The following is a 22,951-nucleotide window of genomic DNA, read 5'->3' as shown; positions in this document are numbered from 1 at the left end:
TTTACGTAATAATGTTGATGCATATTTTACCATTTAGATTTAATTAAAAAGAGCTTCCACAGAATATTAATAGAATGGATTTTATCAACTCACTACAATGGATTTTGCAGATAGTTTTGATCTATATTACGAATGTTTGACGAAAAAGAAATTACTTTTAAGATTTAGTAAAAATTCTGTGTATTTTACTTATTATTGACGAAACAAATTCACCACTTAAATTTCGGTAAAAAAGTTTTCGTACATTTTACGTAATAATGTTGGCGCTTACCATTTGGATTTTGTTTTAAAAAAGTTTCCATATATTGTACGTAATACTCAAAAAAAAAATTTACTATTTCATTTCGGTAAGAATATTTTGGTATATTTTTCGTGATACTGACGAAATGCATTCAATTAATTCCAATGTATTTTGTTACAGGTAATTGATTTGATTCGAAGATCTATGTATCGTCTTAAGTTGCGCTACTCCCTCGATGTCCATCCGACATCCGTTACCACCACATCTGAGATGTCAATGGGTCGATCCAGGCAGTCTACTGACTGTGGTGTGGATTATTCGGCTCGGCCCTGGAGAAGAAGCACCAGAGATGCGAATTCCATTGACTGTACAACCGAACTCAATTCCTTGCCTCCACTGTCCAGGAAGGACAACGGCATGATCTCGATGGAAACTTCGCTCATTATTCACGAAGAGTAATTGGTCAATAATGTGTCTAAATCAATTATGTTCTGTGTCTAAAGGTATTGACATGAAATCTATGGAGATGATTCTCATTATACAGGAAACGTTTTTGCTTTTTCGTGACCAATTATACACAACCGAATTCAATGCTCTGTCCTTGGGTCCTGGAAGAATATCGACTTGAAATCCACGGAAACTTCGCTCACTATTCATAAAGAATCTCAATTGTTCAATAATGAGTTCTATGCTTCTATGTCTTAAGATATTGGCATGAAATCTATGGTGACTATACTCATTATCCAGAAAGAGGTTTTACTTTTTCTTGCCCAATAATAAGTTCAATGCTTCTGTGTCCAAAGACATTGACGTGAAATCCATGGAGACGATTCTCATTTTTCAGAAACAGTTTTTATTTCTCATTGTTTATTAATCAGATTTTTCTTCTGTATATAGAAGGGGAACTATATGGTGACTATTCTCATTATTCAAAAAGAGTTTTTTTTTTGTTGGCAAAAATGATTTCTATACTTTTGCGTCTAAGAATATCGACGTGAACTCTATAGTGACTTTTCTCATTCTGGACGAGTTTTTACTTTTTGCTGTTCTGTGCATTTGTGTCAATGAATAATGAAGTGAACTGTATGGAGCTTGTTCTTTTACATTCACGAAGATTTTTAATTGTCCAAGAATGAGTTTTATGCTTCTGTGTCTATGGATCTTGATATAAAATCCGTGCAGATGAGACAGATTAATAAGGAAGCATTTTTACTTTTTATTTTTCAATACTGAGTTAGATAATTCTGTGTCTGAGAAAGACGTCAACTTTATGGAGGTTTACCTCATTATTAAGGCAAAATTTTAATTTCTCGGTGGTTAATTCGGTGTTTTTATTCGTTAAAAATTTCTTGAAAATAATTCCAGTCAGATCATAAATCATATTCAGCCATGCCATTCCTTGTACAGGGTATACATAAATAGAGATTCGCTTTCTGAGCATTTGACTAGACTTCATTTGCAAACTGAGCGCTGTGCAGGTCACTGCGCAACTGTTTTGTGTTTGTGTTTACTAAAATTTGAGTTCGCCAAATAACTTTAAGAAGCAGGTTGGTGAATTAAGGGAAGATTTTTTTCTTAAATGGTAGAATTAATTTTTACTAGAAATCACTCTAAGATATGAATTTCCTTATTCATAAGTATTTATGAAATTGGCAGAATACTAAGAGACCCGCAACTTGAGTTCTACTGAACGGATTTAGATGGAATTTCAAATGCGTTTGAGATTTTCGTTTGAAAAAATAGTTTGGAATTTTTGCAATGGATGGCGTTGTATTGTTAAAATCATGAGCAGAAATGAATGGCGCATTCAATTTCGCAATGAGCATTTTGGACTTTCTACTCAACAAGATAGATTTTATATCCATCGTTGAACAGCCGACCCAATTTTGGGTTTACGATTACTAAGGTTCAACTCGGTTGCCATATAATTTTGAACCAATCCAGAAGACAAGGAAACTCCTGGATCAGTATCCCCAGAGGTATTGATTTGTTATGGAAACATGGAGGACTTTGCGACTCGACAGATTTAACTTGCATCAGTCACCATTTACAACACGTGGAGTCCTCGGTCGGCGGGGATCGAACCAACGAACTCTTGAACATTAGCCCAATGACCTACCAACCAGGCTGTCCCGGCCTTCCAACAAGATTGATTATAAAAGTCTTTTTTGTCTGAATAGGAGAAGTGTTTTTGCAACATTCTTTGCTTACCGGTGAAAGAAAAAAAAACGTAATGCAGAATGTCATAAATACAGAATGCAGTTAAAAACATTACTCGTAAGTTAGAGAAAACTGGCCCACTGGTCATAGCAGCGGAAAGAGAACGATAGTTTTTGTTATTTCATTTCTTACCATAGAGCCACCTGCCGGCCCAATTTCAAACTATAGTTTATGATGGAAACCTCGACCGCCTGCTCTAACCCAGATAGCAGCGTTGTACTTTCATTTTTATTCGATAGGCATCGAGAGGTTGACTAATTATACCTTTTCTAAACTTCGTTGAAATATTAGTATGGAAAACTCGTTATCTCAAAGATTGAATAAAGGCATGCAGAATTCTTTACAAAAGATTTATTTTTTTAAGCTTTTATTTATAGATACTATAAGCCTTGTTTTTTACCTTTTTTTCATTTTAGCTTTGTCCAGGCTATCAAATGTAACAATTTGTTTGTGTTGTAAACTTAATGATTAAGCCAACTTTCACTTTTAAAGTGTTAATGAAAGTATATAAAATCCTGCTCAAATAAGCTTTGTTTCAGTGGAGCACGTAAATTCTAACACAAACATGGAAAGAGCCGTCGTGGCTTAGGGGATTGATTGTTCGCCTCCAAATGAGGGGAATGAGTTCGAATCCCAGCGATGGCTGGTCGGTACGAATTCCACACCCGTCTCGCACCGACCATAGTGCTGACGTAAAATATCCTAAGTGGTAGACGGATCATGGATGGAGTCCCCTTGCCGTCAGTCTAACCGTGAGATATTTTCACGGTTTTCCTCTCCGTGTAACACAAATACTGGTTAGTTTCATCAAAAAGTCCTCCACGAAGGCACATTTCTCCGAAAGCTTGATCCAGGAGTTCCCATGTTTTCTGCATTGGGTTAAAAATTATTAGGATACGGAGTTGAACATTAGTAGTATACCCAAAAACTGGGACGGCTGTTCAACGACGGTTATAAAATGCAAAATAAAAACTATCCTCAATTTGAGAATACTTTCTACTATTGATTTGCGATTGATGATTAATCCTTGATTTCTGAAGGTTTTTTACCTTTGTTTTTTAAAAGCAGATTTAATCATAATTGTTTAAGCAATTTTAGTTTGAAACTCATAGAGCATTAGCTAGCATAGTTGAATTTATATTGTTTCAGGCTTATTTGCTTATAATTTATAAACCTTGGCTTTGCGATAAAGGTTGTTGCTGATATTGAAATCAACCTTACACTGCTATCTAGAACAAAGCATGTACTTATTTGAGGTCTCCTCCAGATTCGTACACTAGAACAGGAGTAAAGTTTCATTTTAATCACCCTGTATATTCTTTACAATTTACTTGAAAAATACGATTTTGAGTTATTAAAAATACTACAAAACAATAGCAAATACCGTGTCAGGTAATGTTGCTTTTGGGATTCTGTTTCCTGATTTAATAAACAATAACTAAGCTTTTTATTACATTGCATTAATTGTATTGCTCAAAATGTTCGTTTCCAATTGTAAGTTTGTCTTATCGTGAAAGTATATTATTAAACATTATTCCTAATATCTTTTACATTCTTAGATTTATATTACTTCCCTACCTTATTCTAATAATTTACTCAATTATATACGCAATCCTAATAATACCTAAGTTCCTTTATATTCTATAGATTTATATTAATAGGTTTCCCTATATGTTAGTCTACCCAAAACGGCATATTTTAACTGAAGTTGAAAACTGAAAGATTTATAAAAAAAAATTTACGCAAGTGATTACACTTAAATTACAACATTAGTGTTAAAACTTATATACGTAAAAAAATAAATATCTTAAAAACATTATTTATGCTAATTGCTCGTAAAAGTGTACATTAATTTGGATTTGTATATAGTTGTACAAAATTGTTAAATATATGGTAACTATAAATGATTTTCGCGTTTTATGTATGATGTTGTTTGTTGTTAAAAAAGTCTGAAAAAGCCCGTAGAAACTAATTATATGTATGTTGTTATTTAAATGTATTTATAATATGTTAATTTATTTTATCTTCTTTCCAAGATCTATTTTGTGTAAGTTTTAATTTTTGATGTTAAACTTCACTGTTCATACTTTATCATTAATATAATAAATGTATGTTAAGCAATTTGTTTCTAATATTCTTTCCTTCATATGTTGTGTTAAATGCATTCTTAAAACTTCTCAATCGCGAATATAAGGAATAATAGATGTAATAAACAATATTTCCAGATGGTAGAGGCATCTGGAAATATATCGCATATTTCTTTACTTTCTGTAATACAACAACTTACTATGAAAGCTTTATAAAATAATAGTAAGTGTATGGTAGTAACTGTAAAGCGTCAGGAATCAATGAAAGATGCTTACCTCGGAATACACATTTATTTATACATTAATAGGTTTACATATTTATAACAGCTTATAATACCAAACACTTATTTTTCTTAGACATAAAAATATAAGCAACTCGCAAAAAGCTGGACGGTAGTGTAATTGTTCCGTTCTGATCGCGTTCGCAGAAGATAAGTGTTTCCTCTTTAACCACACTTTCTATCTGTGACAATCTAGTATGTAGGTGGCGCCGCAACACAGATGTGATTGCAAGTGCTGCCGCCACAGTAACCAAAGTCCTGTTTTTTTTTTTAAACTTATTTCTACACTAATTTATAACGCACTAACACACACTATACTCTGCTGTTTCTAATGACACTTGGACAAGCGAAACTCGTCAGCCATCGGCTTTTTCCGAATTAAGCCAGGAGGGTTCATTTTTTTAGAAGAAAGCACAGCAAGGGTGACAGTACGTCTCAGGTCAGAATCCCGTGGATACATGGTGGCATCACTCACTCGTGGGGCCAATTTTGACATAGATCTGAAGGGGAAGGAAATTTTCTGCTCAATGATTGACCACAGGACTTTCGATTCTACAAATGTTAGAAAAAAAGCAAAATTTGCTAACATTATGGTAGTTGTTGTTGTAGTTGTAATTCATTTACGTCGCACTAGAGCTGCACAATGGGCTATTGGCGACTGTCTGGGAAACATCCCTGAGAATGATTTGAAGACATGCCATCAGAATTTTGATCCTCGGCAGAGGGGATGGCAGCCTGGCTTCGGTAGCCCAACAACCGGCACACGAAGTCGAGCATTTTACGGTAGAACAGTTTAACGAGGACCAATACCGCACATCCTCGGCTCCTACGAAGACTGATCCAAGTGGTCACCCACCCGCACACTGACCTCAGCCAGTGAGGCTTGACTTCAGTGATCTGCTGGGAGCCACGTCTTCCCGATCAATCCACTGCGGGACAGTGCAAAATAGCACTCTTATTGCATGGTATTGTAGAATGCAGCAAAATCGGCAAATTAAAGATTGCAGCAAGTTAACAAGATATAAATTTAATTTTTTATTGTAAAAGAATGAACAAGAATTAATGTAAGGTGACGACATGAATTTTTCGAATTAAAAATATTATTGCTGTAGATTTGTCATTTAATATGCTATTTGAAAAACATATCTAGATAGATATCTCAATATTATTCAGTCCAAGTAATCAAGTATGTTTTACGTCTCTTTTAAAATTTAAAAAGAAGAATCTATCGATAGTTTAAGTTCAAAATGTAAGAGAAAACTATCGGAGAACAATCTATCGATAGTTTATAGTAGTGTAAGAACAATCTATCGGTAATTTCTGATCAAAGAGGAGGAACAATCTATCGATAGTTTTAAGTCAAAGTGTAAGAACAATCTATAGATAGTTTAAGGTCAAAGTGTTAGAGCAATATATTAATAGTTTAAGGTCAAAATGTAAGAGAAAACTATCGGAGAACAATCTATCGATACTTTAAGGTAGTGTAGGAACAATCTATCGGTAATTTCTGATAAAAGAGTAGGAACAATCTATCGATAGTTTTAAGTCAAAGGGTAAGAACAATCTATCAATAGTTTAGGTTAAAGTGTAAGAGCCATATATTAATAGTTTAAGGTCAAAATGTAAGAGAGAACTATCGGAAAACAATCTTTCGATACTTTAAAGCAGTGTAAGAACAATCTATCGGTAATTTCTGATCAAAGAGTAGGAACACTCTATCGATAGTTTTAAGTCAAAGTGTAAGAACAATCTATCGATAGTTTAAGGTCAAAGTGTAACAGCAATATATTAATAGTTTAAGGAGTAGTAATAGCCGATGTACGTGAGACGGAAGTGACGTCATCGCTCAAAGTCAACCGGAGCTTATTTCTGCCCCAACCGGAAGTTGCTTATATCTGCCAAACTGGATGTTGCTTATTTCTGCCCCAACCGGAAGTTGCTTATTTCTGCCCGTCTTAAATCGAAACTTCGTCTGCAGCGTCATGGGGAGCTTATTTCTTTTTTTCTTAAGCCTAAATTATTTTTAGTTTCGGTTTCTGTTTTTAATATTGTTTCGTTTTTTAAATATTATTTTTCATTTATTACTTTTTTGAGGGTGGCAACACATAATAATTTCAATATTAGTTTTTAAAGGATGGCAACTCTTAGGAGAGCTTCTTTCTCCCCGGTTGCTGTACTATAGTAGGGAGGGGGATATTTTTTAATTTAGTTTTCGTTTTTTCGTGGTGGCAACGATACCAATCCTGCATCACTAGGTTTCGTGTGACGTCACAACTACTGTTGATAGATGGCAGTGAGTCATTCTGACAAGATATAGCAAGATAGGTCTTGATCTGTGACGTATGTATGCTGAATTCAGTTCCCTTCACTTATGCTGTTGAGTTGTGAATCACGTGACTGCGTATTATTTTTCTCATTGGCTGTTAGAGTTACTTTTTTGAGTTTGGCAACGATTAGAGAGGACTTTGAACTTCTCCCCCCACCGTTTATCACAAGTTCCTTTGCTCTGGTGTGTGTTGTTGCTTTGTGAAAGTATTATTTCTTAAATTTGTTTCAGTTATGGAAGCCAATTCTTCATTAAAAAGAAAGCACGTTGAAATTCAAGTAAGTACTTATTACTTTTCTTCACTCTTATTTTATGACTGTTTATGTGAAATAATAATTTATTTATTTAATGTTAATAGATTTTCATCCTAAACATAATTTTAAATTCTTTAACTACTTATTTCTTAACTTACCTATTTGTAAACTTAATCATATATTTTTTTTACTCTTAAACTGTATTTTAGATTTTCATATTACTTAGAAATAGTTTTTTTAAAATAATGTTCAATCATTAATGTTTTTTCTTGGTGACTCAAAATATTTATTTTTTAGGATGTACCAAAGAGGAAAGGTCTTTTCCAAGAGGGTAGCTACCCTGAGCACTTCTACCCTATCGGAGAAAATTACTTCATTTTAGCAAGTTTGTACCAAACTAAAGCTGCTATACACATAAGGAAATTCAACAGATATGGAGATAATTACTACCCATCGACTGTTGGGTTGACGCTACAGCCGGATAAATTCAATGTTTGTTTTTCTAATGATGCGCCCACTTCAATATTCGACATTTGTGATATCAACATGCGATTAGAGGCAGTTAATCCAGACAACAAAAGAGAATTTTACCTCCTCATGGCAGAAGACGGAAGAATATCTTTGACACGTGAGACAACATGTCGTAGTGGACGAGTTTATAAATGGCCCTTGGATATCACCCACGCCCAATGGCACGCCATCCGTAGAGTTTACGAAAATGTGATCTCCAGTTACATAACTTTGAAGTACAAGCACAGAGACTTTTTAAAAACTTTTAAAATGGTGTCAAAACGTATACTGCCAATGGAGAAACCCAACAGTGCCCGCTATGAAGAAGCAGAGGGTGATATGAATCGTTGTTTTGCCATAGTGTTATACAAACACATAGGTGAAAAGAAAGGTCTTAGCCCACCTATGCGAATTTGCGACGAAGATATTGAAATCTCTGACTTAGTCTCCATCAGAGACTTTAATGAGTCTTGTATGTATCTCAATGTTGTGGCATTAGCCAGAGACTTTGAACTAGAACTTGTTGATAATCACAAGTTGTTCCCAGACCAAGAATCATTAATTGACTTTTTAAGTGAGAACTATTTAAAAAATATTCGATTGGATGAATGCATTGCTGCTGCAAGGAAGGATTTTTGTAGTTATGATTTTTAATTTTTTTTAAGTATTTAAATATATTTGTTTGAATAAATGTAATTAGTTTGTTAAACATTTTTGTTTTTTTCTTTCCATGTGTTTACTGACTTTTCATTTTTCAGAGGATTGTGAAATTTTCTTTTTCAGCAGGCATGAATTTTCTTTCTTTCACGTCTTTTCAGAGAGAGACAGTTTTATTGTTAAAAGTTATTGCATGATGTTTGTTATTTAAAAAAGAGATAATATTAATTTTTGTGGTATTTTGTTCCATACCAATATATTTAAATTTTAATTCTTTACTAAATTAACTTTATAGGTAAACTTTTTCTTATTGATAGAATTTTGCTATGGATAGTTTACTTTCATCTGTTTATAAGAAACCTGAACACCCAGGAAGTTTTGGTGGTGTTGATGCAATTTATAATGCCGTGAAAGGTAGAGTGAAGAAGAGTGACATTAAGAAATGGTTAGAAACTAAAGATTCTTATACGTTGCATAAACCGGTTAAACATAAATTTAGGCGAAATCGAGTTATTGTTGGTGGTATAGATGAACAATTTCAAATCGATTTGGTCGATTTACAATCATTAGCAAAATTTAATAATGGATATAAATATTTGTTAACGTGTATAGATTGTTTCTCTAAATTTGCTTGGGCTGTGCCTGTAAAAGACAAATCAGCCAAAAATATGTTGTCTGCTTTAAAAACTATTTTTAAAGAAAGAAAACCAGAAAATTTACAGTCAGATAAAGGAACAGAATTTACAAATAAGATTGTGCAACAATATCTTAAAAAGATAGGAGTTCATTTTTTTACTACAAATAATGAAACGAAATCAAGTATCGTGGAGAGATTTAATCGCACTTTAAAAACGAAGATGTGGAAATACTTTACAGAATTTAACACAAAGAAATATATCAATGTTATTTCAAAGTTAGTTCATAGTTATAATCATACTAAACATCGAAGTATAAAAATGGAACCTACTTCGGTGAATATCGATAATCAGAAACAAGTATGGAATACTTTATATAAGGATATGATAAATAATGAAAAACCTGTTTTTCAATTAGGCGACATAGTTCGTATTAGTAAATCAAAACTTACATTTGAGAAAGGTTATGAAAATAATTGGACGCGTGAATTATTCGTCATAGATAAAATAATCACGCGAAAGCCCATAGTGTATAAATTAAAAGATTTAATGAATGAGCCAATCGAAGGTACTTTTTATGCCGAAGAATTACAAAAAGTTGTTAATTCTGGTTTTTATCCTGTTGAAAAAGTCATTAAGAAGAAAAAAATGAATGGGAAGATGCAATATTTTGTTAAGTTTCTCGGTTATTCGGATAAGTTTAATGATTGGGTGACGGATGTTCAAAAAGTATAAATAGCAGAGCGCATTCCTTAAAAGGTTCATTTTAAAAAATGTCTTTCTACGTGACGTTACCTTCCGATAGCTCGATGCGTTTTTTTCCTGATAACAAAATCTCTCATTTCAAAACTCAATTACCTATGCCAGTGGATTTAAAAGGTGAATGGGAAGTGGGACTCTCTGAAATCATATATCCCCATTCTTGGCTGAACGTCAATGAAACTAACAATTATTTTCATTACAAGATTAGTAATGGGAATATCGTTTCGACTGTTAAGCAAACAATTGATGTGGGATGTTATGAATCCATGTTTGATATTGTTTCAGCGATACAACTTGCTTTGCCTAAAAATCCCAGTCGGTTTACAATAAGTTACAATAAACCTACGAAACGAGTTAAAATTAATGCAGTTCAAGGTTGCAGTCTTCATTTAGAGAAGTTAGGGGAATTGTTAGGTTTCCGTTCTGATACAACTATCACCGGTAATATGAAAAGTGAATTTGTTGCTGATGCATGGTCCACATTTTCGGTTTTCTACGTTTACACGGATCTTATTTCACCTCAAATAGTGGGTGATACCCAAGCTCCTTTATTGCGAATCGTGCGAATCAAAGGACAAGATGGAGAAACAATCAGTCAGTATTATGATCGACCTCAATACTTACCCTTAATGAGACATTCATTTCAAACAATTCAAGTTGAACTTAGACTGAATTCAGGTGCTTTTGTTCCATTTGAAAGCGGTAAAGTGATGGTCGTATTGCATTTTCGAATGCGGCATTTTCTATAAATACCCAAACTTTTTCAAAAATGTTTCATTTCAAGTTTAACTGTCAAGATGAAAGTACCTTATATCTGCTGCTCCAAGAAATTGGAAGACCATTATTCCTCTCAATCGGGAAATGGTTTGCCATATTATCGTGGTATATCCTATCAGAAAGGTTATGGTCTGGGCGGTATATTTAGACGACTATTTAGAGCCGCGTTACCGTACATTGTTCGAGGATCCAAAACAGTTGGAAAAGAAGCATTAGTCACCGGATCACGTGTTATGTCTGATGTCTTAGCAGGTGAAGATTTGAAAACATCAGCTAAAAAAAGAGCAAAAGAATCGGGAAAAAATCTAGCCAATAAGGCACTTGGAAAAATACAGTCCATGGTGGGTAGTGGACGGTATAAAAGAAAGCGCAAGTCTAAGAAAGAGATCATTTCATCAAAGAAACAGAAAGCGAGAGGTCGTGATATTTTCGACTCATCATGACGTTTGTTTTAAAAGGTTCCCCGGAATGTGTGAAATCTGAATTGGAATTGTTTCAGATGCCTGGCACACAGACAGTTATTCAAAGCGGACAGTGGGTTGAATTTCACCCGTTATCGAATGTGTTTGATGGCGGTCCCGTCGAATTTCACATTTCTGGGTCAGGTGATGAATTTATTGATTTAAGTCAGACTCAACTTCATGTGCAAGCAAAAATTTTAAAAGACGATAATACCAATTTGACGGCAGCGGATGATAACATTGGCCCAGTTAATTTATTTTTGCACTCCTTGTTTTCTCAAGTGGATGTATCTTTAAACGACCGCATTATATCGAATTCGAGCAACACTTATCCTTATAGAGCCTATATTGAAACGCTTTTAAACCATGGATATGATAGCAAAACTTCACAATTGACTGCAGAGCTTTACTATAAGGATTCTAACGATGGACTTAAAAAAAGATCTGAATACTTTAAACTAAGTTCAAGTGTGGATATGATTGGATGTATTCATAGTGATCTATTTCACCAAAATAGGTTATTATTAAATATGGTGGATATAAAAATTAAACTGAGTCGCAGTAAACCAGAGTTTTGTTTGATTGGAAAAACAGGTTATAAAGTTATATTAGATAGAATTTCTCTTTTAATAAGAAAAGTACGCGTGAGCCCCGGTGTTATTCTAGGCCATGCAAAAGTTTTAGAAAAAGATACTGCAAAATATCCTATCAACCGAGTCCTTTGTAAAGTATATTCCATTCCGAAAGGAAATATGTCATTTGTGCAAGACAATGTGTTTGTGGGACAAATTCCTAAGCGACTCATCATAGGGTGTGTCGAAAATGATGCATTTCACGGAACATTTGAGAAAAACCCATACGATTTTAAACACTTTAATTTAAATTTCATCGCAGTCTACGTAGATGGACAACCAGTCCCTCATAATCCACTAGAACTCAACTTTCCACAAAAACAGTATATCAGAGCTTATCAAAATTTATTTATGAGCACTGAACACATGAGAAGTGACAAAGGTAACTTTATTTCGAGAGAAGAATTTTGTGAGGGTTATACTTTGTATGCATTTGATTTATCACCGGATTTATGTGACGGCGAGCATTTTAATCTAATAAAACACAGTAATTTAAGAGTGGAAATGAAATTTGAGAAACCGTTAGACAAAACAGTGTGTGTCATTGTGTTTGCCGAATTTGAAAACATTATAGAAATAAACAAATCAAGAGACATTATATACGACTTTGGAAATTAAAAAAGAATGGATGGAAGAAAGATTTATGACATTTTATCAAAAGATCCCGCTACAGCATTCAGATTTAAAGGTGTTTATTCAAGAGACGCGATACCCTTATTGCAAGAAAATGAAGCTATTATCGTCAACACGGATGAATCCACTCGACCAGGATCTCACTGGTTAGCTCTATACATGGGTGAAGGAAAAATACTGGAATTTTTCGACTCCTATGGACATTCACCTGATTTTTTTGGACTTGATGTATATAAATTATTTAACATTTCTAATGCATGCTGGAATGCTATCTCTTTTCAATCTCTCACTTCGAATGTATGTGGAGCCTATTGTATTTTTTTCATTTATAAGCGTTGTCGCGATCACTCTATGTTATCCATTATAAGACATCTCAATGTAAACAGAAAAAATGATTTTGTTATGTATCAATTTGTCAAAAAGAAATTTGGTGTACGTTTTGCTTTCAAACAATAAAATTATTTATATTTTTAAAAAGGTTGTGTTTTTCTTTACATACCGTTTTTTTAATATTATTTATTTTTTAATTAATATTCCTGTTTGATTTTTCTAAAATAACAATGGAGTTTCCAATGCTTAAAAGTCCATTTACTTCTGTGCTGGCCGGTCCAACAGGCTGTGGTAAAAGTCAGCTAGTTAAAAGAATAATTGAATTTAAGATTATAAAACCTTTTCCGCAAACGGTAGTTTGGTGTTATGGAGCTTATCAATCCATGTTTGAAACCATACCAAATGTGACATTTCACGAGGGCGTTCCCTCCGATTTAAATAATATTTCAAATGCACTCATTATTCTAGATGATCTTATGTCTGAATTAGGAAGCAATTCCAAATTAACTCAATTATTTACAAAACATAGTCATCACCGTAATGTCTCCGTCATTTTTATTGTGCAGAACATTTTTTCATAAAGGAAGAGAAATGAGAGAAATTTCGTTAAATTCTCATTATCTTATTCTTTTCAAAAATCTCAGAGATCAAAGTCAAATCACTCATTTGGGGAGACAACTCTATCCAGCAAAAGTAAAGTTTTTTCAAGAAGTGTACCAGGATGCAACTTCAAAGCCTTATGGGTATTTATTAGTTGATTTAAAACCGGATACTAACAATAATATGCGCCTGCGCACAGGTATAACTCCGACTGATAAAATGATTGTGTACCAGCCTCGTTAATCATTTGTTCATTAACCTCCGTGAAGATGTATCGTTTTAGATTTCGAAGGATTTTTATTTAGTCAAAATCGAATGATTATAAAAGAACTTGCTATTTTTGATATAAAGTCTGAATCTTTGAGTCATTGGGCATTTCAATCACCTTTTAAGTTTATAAACCTAACGAAGTACGGCAATATTTTAGGATCAAAAATAATACACATGGATATAATTGGTGTTTAGGTAAAATGTCGTATAGTGCGTTATATTATATTTTAGAAGAGATATTTCAGAAGTATGAAATTATTTATATAAAAGGAGTTGAAAAAACAAAATTTATTCAACACTTTACCTCTTGCATTAATTTAGAAAATATAGGATGTCCAAAAATCAATGATTTGGCTCCTTTTCGCGTTAACTGTAACTTTAAACACTTGGATAGAAATCATTGTACCATTATCAAAGCTGAATCATTTGGTCGTTTCCTGAAGTATAAATTAAATCTCACAACGATAGAAACAATCAAATGCGATTAGAATGTCGGACAGTAAGCACTGTTGTCTCGAGGTCTTAAAAGCTGTGGCTAAATCAAAATCGAAGCGGCACTTTTTGAAACATTGTTCATCTAAATCTATTAAGCATATTTGTGAATGCGTACTTAATTTGTTAAAAGGTAATATTCCTCTTAATAAAAATCAGAAGAAAAAACTTTCACCCTTTAAAAGAAGTTTACGAAAAATTGCAGACAAAAAAGTACCTTTATTCCGCAAGAGAAAAGTTCTTGTTCAACGAGGTGACGGATTTTTAGGATTTCTGATACCAGCAGCCATTGCAGCTTTAACATCTTTAATCAATGGATCACGCTAAAAAATTTATTCTTGTACCGGAAGATAGGTTACAAAATAATACTGTCGAATATCTATCTGAATTGGACAAGCAAATGCATGATATTTTAAAAAACAAAAATATTACTGAAAATGAAAAAGCAGATTTATATTTACAAATTCTCCAAAAGTATGTTAAATTTCCAACTTTTATGGAGAATAAAAACGAATCAGTGGATGAGCTCTCAAATAAAGTGGAAGAAAAATCTGAAGAAGTGGAAGAAAAATCTGAAGAAGTGGAAGAAAAGACTAAAGATATTAAAGAAGAAGAAGAAGAAAATGTTTCGAGCCATTTAATAGAAACGCAGCTCATGAATATTGTACCTAAGGGTCAAAAGGAACGAGCGAAAGAGTTTTTACAATTCCTACAAACTCATAAAAAACTGTTATCGTGGACTGAAAAAGGTGAAATAATGTATAAACATAAACTCTTACCTGGAACCAATATTCTTCATCTGATAAATAGTGTAATGAGAAATGAAAAGAAACAGCCCAAAGGACAAAAAGTATTCTTCGAAGCTTTAAAAGAAATGAAAACTCCCGAAGAATTTGTCATTAATAAAAAACTGTTACCTGTATCATCTTCTGCAGCACCAGTATTGTTTGCTAGAAAAAACAGATGGCTAAAATACTAAAATATTCTGTAAACCATTAGTCGTATTAATAAATGATTTTAAAATATAAACTTGTATTTTTTCTACTTTCATTAAATTCTTTTTTCATTCACACACACAATACAAACAAGGAGACATCCGTAGGTCCCTCTCAAGGAGACCTTCCAGAGTGCGGGACGAGGACCCTTCTCCTATGGCACTCCGCGGTTTTTTAAGTGGGCGTCGCCACTAGGCACGCTTTTTTTTTTTGAGTGGGTCGCATCCACTAGGCACGCTTTTTTATGAGTGGGTCGCATCCACTAGGCACGCTTTTTTTATGAGTGGGTCGCATCCACTAGACATTTTGATCCTTTAAAATCCATAAGGGAGAGTTGTGTAATCAGCCTCGTTAATTATCCTCTTGTCGTAAACCATACGATACTTCTTTGTTTCCGTCATGTTCACAACCTTCCTCTTCTTTGGCTGGCGGACAATTTTTGAAGGATTGCAGAGAGGTATTGTGGTTTCTCTGTCCAAAGAACACACAAGATGTTTAACTGAATCGAAATTCAGGATTTCAGAGTTTCTAAAATTCAAAGAGAAACCTCTAACTTTACAGCATGTTTTGCCCGACGCTGTTCTATAAGCGTAGTTTTTTGCTCCGCCTGTGGAAAAAAAAAGCAATGCTTCTTTAAATTTCTAAGTAATTATATTAATAACTGAAAAATATGAAATTAAAAATATATTTACCAGAAACAAATGATGTAATCACATCTCCGTCAAGCTCATCTGTGAATTCGCCCAAGAAGTTTCCCAAAGGTGGGTCATTATCTCCTGTGCTTGCATAAATAATGGAATCCGTGTCATGGTATAGGACGGAATCACCAAGTTTATCCATCTCTTCATAGAGTTTTAATCTGGCCCATGCGGTTGTAAAAGACGCTATAAATATGTTTGTTGTTGTGTCTTGGTCGATAAATTCCTTCACAGCTTCCCACTGTATTGCAGCAACTTCGGAACTTGGAAAATATATATCTTTAACCTATAATTAAAAGCAAAATAAAATTTAAATTATATTTGAGTTAAATTATATTGAAATTAAACATATATTTTACTTAAATACACGCAAAAAAGATACCTTTTTCGTAGAATCAGCCAGCATTTTATTAAATTTCGGTAGGTCATTTACGTATGTTAAATGGGGTTTGAAGAGGTTCATTGCCCATCTGAAAAAAATAATTTTTTTTGTAACACAAGAGAAAAAACAATTCAAAACATTCTTTCAACTAAAGAAAAAAAGAAAACCCACCTTCCCCAAAAATTGTTAAGAAATGCTTTGGATACTGCCCGTCGACCAGGATTTTTTTCAATTCTTGTTGGGTCCAAATCTATTCCTTCTCTGTTTTTATAATCTTGAATGTATTGTAGTTTATCTTCTGGACTCACACAATTTGCTGGCCAGCCACTACTCTCTTGTTTGATTTTTAGGAAGAGATCGATATATGAACGGAAGAGACGGTTGGATTTCTCCTTGAAGTTATAGACTTCGTATATCTAAAAAAGCAAGAAATAATAAAGATAAATATACATACACAACATTTTTTATGATTATTTGAAAACATAAGAATTTAAAAAAAACTGAATAACCACCTTAACGATTCTATATCCCTTCTTAATGGCAAGTTTAACCTCCTCGGATACCCAGGTTCCAATTAATGAGCGTTCTTCATCTGTGTGCTGGCAGACTGTTTGAGCCAAATTGTCAGTGCACTTTCTACATAGCGGGAACATCAGTTTCTGATTAGATCTGTACGGCAGAACAGGTAAGTACAGTCCTCTTGGTGGTAAGACTTTGCATTTTATTAACCCAAAGTAATTATTTACATCCTGAAAATCCGATGTTATGATTTCCGGATGACCAACTGGGTAGTCACAATATTTGTTTACCTGAAAAATAAGAGGCGATAATATTAAGCAAATAACATAATACTTATAACATATTAATAAAATTTGTTCAGGAATTTCACCCCTGAAAAAAAAAATTACTTACCCATGGGTATAGCGAGGTGAAGTCGACATATTTTGCTTCACCTTCGTAGTACAGTCGTATGGCATTAGTCCTACCGCCAAAGAAGGAATCTCTGGGTTTCAGTCTATCTTGCACTTCATGATTCTTAATGAATTCGTTCAGCTCTGGACAATCCTTCTTCATTTTTTGAAACTGATGCTCCCACATCTCAATAACTCTGTAGCCTGAGGAGCACAACTTTTCGGTTAACTCTCTTGTCTTTTTTCTTAGAGCTGACATCGTTATTTTCTTTAAAGGGTGCACAGCATCTCCTTCGTAGCACTCTAGGCACCCATGGTAGAAGCATCCCTAGCATTGAAAAAATTATAATGACGTAAAACGCTCGACAAAAAATTAAAATATATATGTATATACATAAGAATAAAACTTACATGGTATTGATAAATTGTATTTGTAGCACTACAGAACCCATCAACACTGACATTATTGATTTTGACTTCTCCACATCCTGTAAGAGCATGTTGAATTTGGATATGCTCCTGACGAGCTACAAAATCCAACCATCTAACAGCGTCTGCACTGAAATTGGTTGCATTGATATATCCATTCATTGGAACCATAGCAATAGTCCCTTCTACAATGTGTTTGCTTCTATAGACAGCCATGCAAGACGAAGCAATTGTAATATAACTGGGAGAAAAAAAAACATAATTAAGATTTTTATTTAAAAGCAGTACCATTTCAGATTTTTTATTCAGAAAATTAAAAGAGCTTACCGAAAAGGATCAACCCCTGAAATTTGTATCATCTCCGATCGGAATACATTGCAACATCTTCTTAATATGTCTACATCGGAACTAAAAAGAAGGAAAAAATTTTTAAACACCAATTCATAATACTGTTGCACTTTAAGAAATTAAAAAAAGATAATAATTACCTGCAATATTCCTTCATTTCTTTTTGAAAATCAAATTCATCTTCCTTGTGATCATCATACCACTTTAAAAATTCAGTTCGATTATTGGCAGACATTGTGTCTGGGCAAAAAAAAGATCGGTCCGGCAGTGGTCCTACATAGCTTTGGTTTTCCACCGTGTTGAATAAGTGGGGGAAAAAACCTTTCTTAATCTCAGGAATCGCAAAACAAGAGGGTAATTTTGCTAAGGCCATCGGTAAAAAATTATATGAATCAATAATTGTGATTCGCAAATTCGGATGAGTGATGCTCATGACTTTTGAGCCGCAAGGAATAACGTCAGGAGTAGTGCCTTGCTCTAAAAGCCATGCTGTAATGAATTGACCATCGAACCTAAAATCAAAAGCAATACTCATAAATTTAATATTTTTAAAAAATTAATGATGAAATTTGCATAGATGACTTAATAGACATACAACTTACCCCTTCATATTATGGGCGATTGCTGTATATTGTTTGTGGTCTGGTGAGAACAACCAAGCACAAAATTCTTGGAGAGCTGTGTAACCTTTAAAAACTTTCTCGTTTCCCTGAAAATCTTGAGCTACAGCAAAATTCACCCTGTGTTCGCCTGAACTCTGGTCTGTTTCGAAGTCGAAATATATTAACTTTTCTGTTTGCTTTTTAGCATCAACTTTCTTCAAGTAGCAAAGATGATGTTCATTTTCAAATTTACCACAAGAGACGCATTTTGAAGTGTCGCAGCGATGAGCCTCACGTGGGCAATACTTCCTCAGAATAACTTTGGAACAACGAGGGCATTGGTATAACTAAAAATAAATAAATAAATAAATAAATAAATGAAGTGTTAAGATTGTAGGTAAAAAATAGATTAAAAAATATCAATCTTACTTTATCGCAAATGGAAAATTTTTGCCTATTCTGTTTCGCTTTGTGCGAATCATAACACTGTTCAGATCTACACAATCGGTCGCAGTCCTTGCATCTTTTAGGGTTTTGTGTAGGTTGGCACTCTAGTTTTCGGCAAACGGGGCAAACATATTTGCAAGCGTGATTTTCCTCGTGATCATAAGCCTTCTCGCATCCGATACAATAAAAATTGGACGCATAGAACCCTGTCATGGTTGTAATAGGACTATAATGCTCCTTATGTAACCATAAGTTAATTCGTTTCCGCCTTGGAGTATCACTCTTGTACGATAGCTGAAAATTATATGAGAACAGTTAAAATATTTATTTCTCATAAAAAAATATATTGTTAACATTAAAAAAAAAATAACACAGCAAAAAAAAAATTATTTTTTTTCTCCTTTAAATGTTAATTAATGCTAATAGGTCTATTTTCTTTAATTAAATAAATAAAATAATAAGTTGATCATAAAACAGTCAAAATAGAAAAAAAAATATTATTTTATTTAAACAACAGTTTAAATTCATTGAAGTCGAAATCGAAGAAATTAATATAATAAATTATATTCTTTAAATTTTAAAGAAAAGCTAATCTTTCTTTTTTTTGATACCAAATTTAGAAGAAGAAAAAACAATATATAAATATTACGAAGAAACAAGCATGTAACTAATAATTTTATATGATTAAATTATACTTAAAAAACTTACCCCGTTTCCATTTGTGGAGGAAAATACCACTATTTGTGTGTCTAAAAATTCCTCAAACCTTGCAATTTCAGAATATGTGCATGGACCTAGTGGAACATCGGCGTCTTCATGCAATTGTTTTGCCCTCATCATTAACGCTGGACGACATGCTTTGCGAAAAGCATTTGTGGATCTTGTATCCCCATCATTCAAAGCAATTGCCCTGACAATAGCCTTTGCACAACATAGCCCAATGTCATCTCTTGGTATGAAGATAATTGATCGTTTTCGAAGCTGGTCAATCTCAGCGTTGATTACTCTCCTAGTACCGCCTCCTGCTCCGACATCCCGTTTCACTGTTATCACATCGACGGTAAATCCATCTGACAATTTTATTTTGTCCTTCGATTGCAAAACTTTGAGAACGATCCCAAGAAGCTTCTCTAGGGTGAAATCTCTGACTTGTTGCAAAGTGGATGATATTGGCTTATCCAATCCATCTGCCTGGATACAGAATCTCACTAGATCCGTGGGTCTCAACCCAACAAAAGTGCGCTCTATTAACAGCGTGAATAGTTCTCTAACAATCTCCACGGCTGTTATCAACGGTCTTTCTCTTAAATATCCTGGTATCCTATCATCATCGATTCTGGCACGGTAGGTAATTTCATTCGCCCGGTATGTATTGTAATCACGCTGACGAAGTGGCACCAATATAATGGCATCGTTCAACTAATAAGAAAAATAAAACAATTAATGTTGCAGATATTAATTATTCAATTGAATTACTAATATAAATAAGTATCATACATACATTGAATGACGGAACTCCGGACGGTCCGGGGTTATCCTATAAAAATAAAGATAATCATCACTGTAATAAAACATTATTAAAAATATAAATTGTATCTAAAACAAGAAAAAAATTTAATTACCTGTAAACCTAACCCATCTTGAATAGAATTTAATCTCCCAAAAAATTGTGAGCTGTCTATATAACTCTGAGTAAGTGCTCCACGAAACTAATAATTGAAATAAAATTAATATTAAGTAATGAATAAAGTAATTAATAAATCAAAGTGTTTTTCAAATTTATAAAAAGAATACCTACAAGGTAATCATCACTATCATTGAGTGGAATGTCTGGATCGTCAAATAACGTATACGAAGATTCGTCGCACGATACCCGTGAACACCACTACAGAATAAAATTAAAATTAAAAAAAAGTAATCGTTAACAAAATCAAAATAAAACTATGAAAAACAATAAAAATGAATAAATTATGCTATATTAATACCTCATCATCAGAATTTTGCAAAGGTATTTCAGAATCCTCAAAAATAATCTAAAAATATGGAGAATATATTTTAGAAATATATAACTTATTACAAATTAATAATAATAATAATAAACTTTTTTAAAGTTACTTACATTGCTTTCTGAAGAAGAACTATCAGATCTTTGTCGTTTATCCATATTCATAAATACACACCACGTGCAGCCGCAAATAAGAAAAGCGAGCAACGCTACCGAAAACACATTCAAGTAAGAGCAAGGAAAAGAAATGCAAGAAAGTTTATTATAAGCTATGCCTTGCCGTTGCCAAAATTCGGAAGGAATTACTTCAAAAGACAGTTCAACCAATGAGAAAATATTAATCACATCACGTGCAACTGCGCGAGTGAAGAGAACGGAGTTCAATACCTATACGTCACTGGTCAAGATGAATCTTGTCCGAGTGCGATCCCAACATGCTGATGACTCAACCCAAGTGACGTCGGGCTAAAAACCGGTACTCCCCCCCCCCTGGTCAAGATGAATCTTGTCCGAGTGCGATCCCAGCATGTTGATGACTCAACCCAAGTGACGTCGGGCTAAAAACCGGTACTCCCCCCCCCCTGGTCAAGATGAATCTTGTCCGAGTGCGATCCCAGCATGTTGATGACTCAACCCAAGTGACGTCGGGCTAAAACCGGTACTCCCCCCACCCATCATACATCATGGCTCGCATCAGCGATTCGTGTATTCAAAATATGAATGTTAAACTTATTAATACTAAAATTATCAACCATCGGTGGGGTAGTTGTCTAAGCGCCAGATACAACTACCCCACCGGTAGTTTTAGATGGCGTGGGTTCGATCCCCACACTCTGGACAAAATGTAAATCCATTCGTAATGCTTAATTTTAAACATATTTCATACTGTTAAATACAATTCAAAAACTTAAAATATAAATATTATAAAATAGAACTAATTGTGAAAAATATTTTTTATAAATTTAATTATTTATTCAATTTATGTTAAGTTAGAAATATCTAATATAAAATAATACTCTTAACATACGAATATTATAATTAAATAATTTTGAAACCGTTCTATATAAAGGATTCCTTCATTTTTATTATGAAACTGCACAAGATTTTCTTCTCTCATTAACATTCGTCATTTATAAATTTTAGGATAAATATATTCGTAAGATTAAAAGAAGATATTCCTTAATTATTTTTTAAAAACTCGATGAATACTATTTTATAGTATTAATAAACCTCTCGTAATAAACCTTTTGTCATCTCTACTTATCATTATCTCTTATCGCCACATGATGAGTTCAATCCTCAGTAATAATTATATTTAAATTAAATAATAAAATAGATTTAAAGTTATTTTATTTCTAACATTCCCTCATAGATGGCGCCACTAGAGTGAAAATCATGATATCATTTATGTATTAAGTAATAAAAAGATGACGTCATTACTTCATAATATACAATATTTCACCTCAAATAACAAAGTTTATAAGTGTTGCCACCGCAAGAAACTAATATTAAAATTATTATGTGTTGCCACCCTCAAAAAAGTAATAAATGAAAATAATATTTTAAAAACGAAACTATATTAAAAACAGAAACCGAAACTAAAAATATTTTAGGCTTAAGAAAAAAAAGAAATAAGCTCCCCATGACGCTGCAGACGAAGTTTCGATTTAAGACGGGCAGAAATAAGCAACTTCCGGTTGGGGCAGAAATAAGCAACATCCAGTTTGGCAGATATAAGCAACTTCCGGTTGGGGCAGAAATAAGCTCCGGTTGACTTTGAGCGATGACGTCACTTCCGTCTCACGTACATCGGCTATTACTACTTTAAGGTCAAAATTTAAGAACAATCTATCGATGATTTAAGGTCAAATTTTAAGAATAATTTATCTATAGTATAAGGTCAAAGTGTAAGAATAATTATGTATATAGCTTGAGGTCAAAATGTAAGAACAATCTATCGATGGTT

General features: G+C 33.5%; 7 protein-coding genes across 8 annotated transcripts in view; 3 read left to right on the top strand and 4 right to left on the bottom strand.

Moving 5' to 3' along the window:
- Window positions 1-4,582, top strand: part of LOC107439555 (calcitonin gene-related peptide type 1 receptor-like) — a 127,869-nt gene extending 123,287 nt beyond the window's left edge. For both annotated transcript variants that reach the window (XM_087161545.1, XM_087161546.1), the window contains one exon: window positions 422-4,582. In XM_087161545.1, the coding sequence (XP_087017671.1) occupies window positions 422-700 (279 nt within the window). In that variant the 3' untranslated portion in view covers window positions 701-4,582. The remainder of the gene's footprint in view (window positions 1-421) is intronic.
- Window positions 4,583-6,152: 1,570 nt separating this feature from the next.
- On the top strand, window positions 6,153-8,700 carry LOC147811899 (uncharacterized). The gene is made up of 2 exons (XM_087161543.1): window positions 6,153-7,433; window positions 7,707-8,700. Exons 1-2 carry the CDS (start codon window positions 7,389-7,391, stop codon window positions 8,571-8,573), a joined length of 912 nt encoding a protein of 303 aa, XP_087017669.1. The 5' UTR covers window positions 6,153-7,388; the 3' UTR covers window positions 8,574-8,700.
- A 2,489-nt stretch (window positions 8,701-11,189) lies between these two features.
- Window positions 11,190-12,461, top strand: LOC147811898 (uncharacterized protein F54H12.2-like). The gene has a single exon (XM_087162273.1). It carries the CDS (start codon window positions 11,190-11,192, stop codon window positions 12,459-12,461), a length of 1,272 nt encoding a protein of 423 aa, XP_087018399.1.
- Window positions 12,462-15,329: 2,868 nt separating this feature from the next.
- Window positions 15,330-16,336, bottom strand: LOC139424898 (uncharacterized). The gene is made up of 3 exons (XM_071176984.2): window positions 16,244-16,336; window positions 15,856-16,147; window positions 15,330-15,770 (listed from the first exon to the last, which is right to left on the bottom strand). The coding sequence occupies exons 1-3, from the start codon at window positions 16,322-16,324 to the stop codon at window positions 15,478-15,480; spliced, it is 666 nt and encodes a 221-aa protein (XP_071033085.2). The 5' UTR covers window positions 16,325-16,336; the 3' UTR covers window positions 15,330-15,477.
- Window positions 16,337-16,409: 73 nt separating this feature from the next.
- Window positions 16,410-17,874, bottom strand: LOC147811897 (uncharacterized). The gene is made up of 3 exons (XM_087161542.1): window positions 17,566-17,874; window positions 17,156-17,482; window positions 16,410-17,052 (listed from the first exon to the last, which is right to left on the bottom strand). The coding sequence occupies exons 1-3, from the start codon at window positions 17,872-17,874 to the stop codon at window positions 16,714-16,716; spliced, it is 975 nt and encodes a 324-aa protein (XP_087017668.1). The 3' UTR covers window positions 16,410-16,713.
- A 32-nt stretch (window positions 17,875-17,906) lies between these two features.
- Window positions 17,907-18,466, bottom strand: LOC147811896 (uncharacterized). Its single transcript, XM_087162272.1, has 2 exons — window positions 18,072-18,466; window positions 17,907-17,991 (listed from the first exon to the last, which is right to left on the bottom strand). The coding sequence occupies exons 1-2, from the start codon at window positions 18,464-18,466 to the stop codon at window positions 17,907-17,909; spliced, it is 480 nt and encodes a 159-aa protein (XP_087018398.1).
- A 63-nt stretch (window positions 18,467-18,529) lies between these two features.
- Window positions 18,530-20,443, bottom strand: LOC147811895 (uncharacterized). The gene is made up of 3 exons (XM_087161544.1): window positions 19,689-20,443; window positions 18,963-19,274; window positions 18,530-18,880 (listed from the first exon to the last, which is right to left on the bottom strand). Exons 1-3 carry the CDS (start codon window positions 19,818-19,820, stop codon window positions 18,530-18,532), a joined length of 795 nt encoding a protein of 264 aa, XP_087017670.1. The 5' UTR covers window positions 19,821-20,443.
- Between the last annotated feature and the right edge of the window lie 2,508 nt (window positions 20,444-22,951).

This window comes from Parasteatoda tepidariorum, chromosome 4 (assembly GCF_982258835.1).
Source record: "Parasteatoda tepidariorum strain Cologne lab strain chromosome 4, Ptep-v5.0, whole genome shotgun sequence".
Classification (NCBI taxonomy): Eukaryota; Metazoa; Arthropoda; class Arachnida; order Araneae; family Theridiidae; genus Parasteatoda; species Parasteatoda tepidariorum.
The sequence above is the reverse complement of the archived record's forward strand: the minus strand, read 5'-3'. Positions and strand labels throughout refer to the sequence as shown.

Bases quoted from the DNA above. Each gene is read 5' to 3' on its own strand.
- LOC147811899 (XM_087161543.1), top strand. From the start codon at position 7,389: ATGGAAGCCAATTCTTCATTAAAAAGAAAGCACGTTGAAATTCAA. The intron at 7,434-7,706 runs GTAAGTACTTAT...TTTATTTTTTAG, and splicing joins GAAAGCACGTTGAAATTCAA to GATGTACCAAAGAGGAAAGG.
- LOC147811898 (XM_087162273.1), top strand. From the start codon at position 11,190: ATGACGTTTGTTTTAAAAGGTTCCCCGGAATGTGTGAAATCTGAATTG.
- LOC139424898 (XM_071176984.2), bottom strand. From the start codon at position 16,324: ATGAACCTCTTCAAACCCCATTTAACATACGTAAATGACCTACCGAAA. The intron at 16,148-16,243 runs GTATCTTTTTTG...TTTTAATTATAG, and splicing joins TGGCTGATTCTACGAAAAAG to GTTAAAGATATATATTTTCC. The intron at 15,771-15,855 runs GTAAATATATTT...TTTTTTCCACAG, and splicing joins GATTACATCATTTGTTTCTG to GCGGAGCAAAAAACTACGCT.
- LOC147811897 (XM_087161542.1), bottom strand. From the start codon at position 17,874: ATGGTACTGCTTTTAAATAAAAATCTTAATTATGTTTTTTTTTCTCCC. The intron at 17,483-17,565 runs GTAAGTTTTATT...TTTCAATGCTAG, and splicing joins ATACAATTTATCAATACCAT to GGATGCTTCTACCATGGGTG. The intron at 17,053-17,155 runs GTAAGTAATTTT...CTTATTTTTCAG, and splicing joins TCACCTCGCTATACCCATGG to GTAAACAAATATTGTGACTA.
- LOC147811896 (XM_087162272.1), bottom strand. From the start codon at position 18,466: ATGAGTATTGCTTTTGATTTTAGGTTCGATGGTCAATTCATTACAGCA. The intron at 17,992-18,071 runs GTAATTATTATC...CCTTCTTTTTAG, and splicing joins GAAATGAAGGAATATTGCAG to TTCCGATGTAGACATATTAA.
- LOC147811895 (XM_087161544.1), bottom strand. From the start codon at position 19,820: ATGATGAGGGCAAAACAATTGCATGAAGACGCCGATGTTCCACTAGGT. The intron at 19,275-19,688 runs GTAAGTTTTTTA...TATAATTTTCAG, and splicing joins CCTCCACAAATGGAAACGGG to CTATCGTACAAGAGTGATAC. The intron at 18,881-18,962 runs GTAAGATTGATA...ATTTATTTTTAG, and splicing joins AATTTTCCATTTGCGATAAA to TTATACCAATGCCCTCGTTG.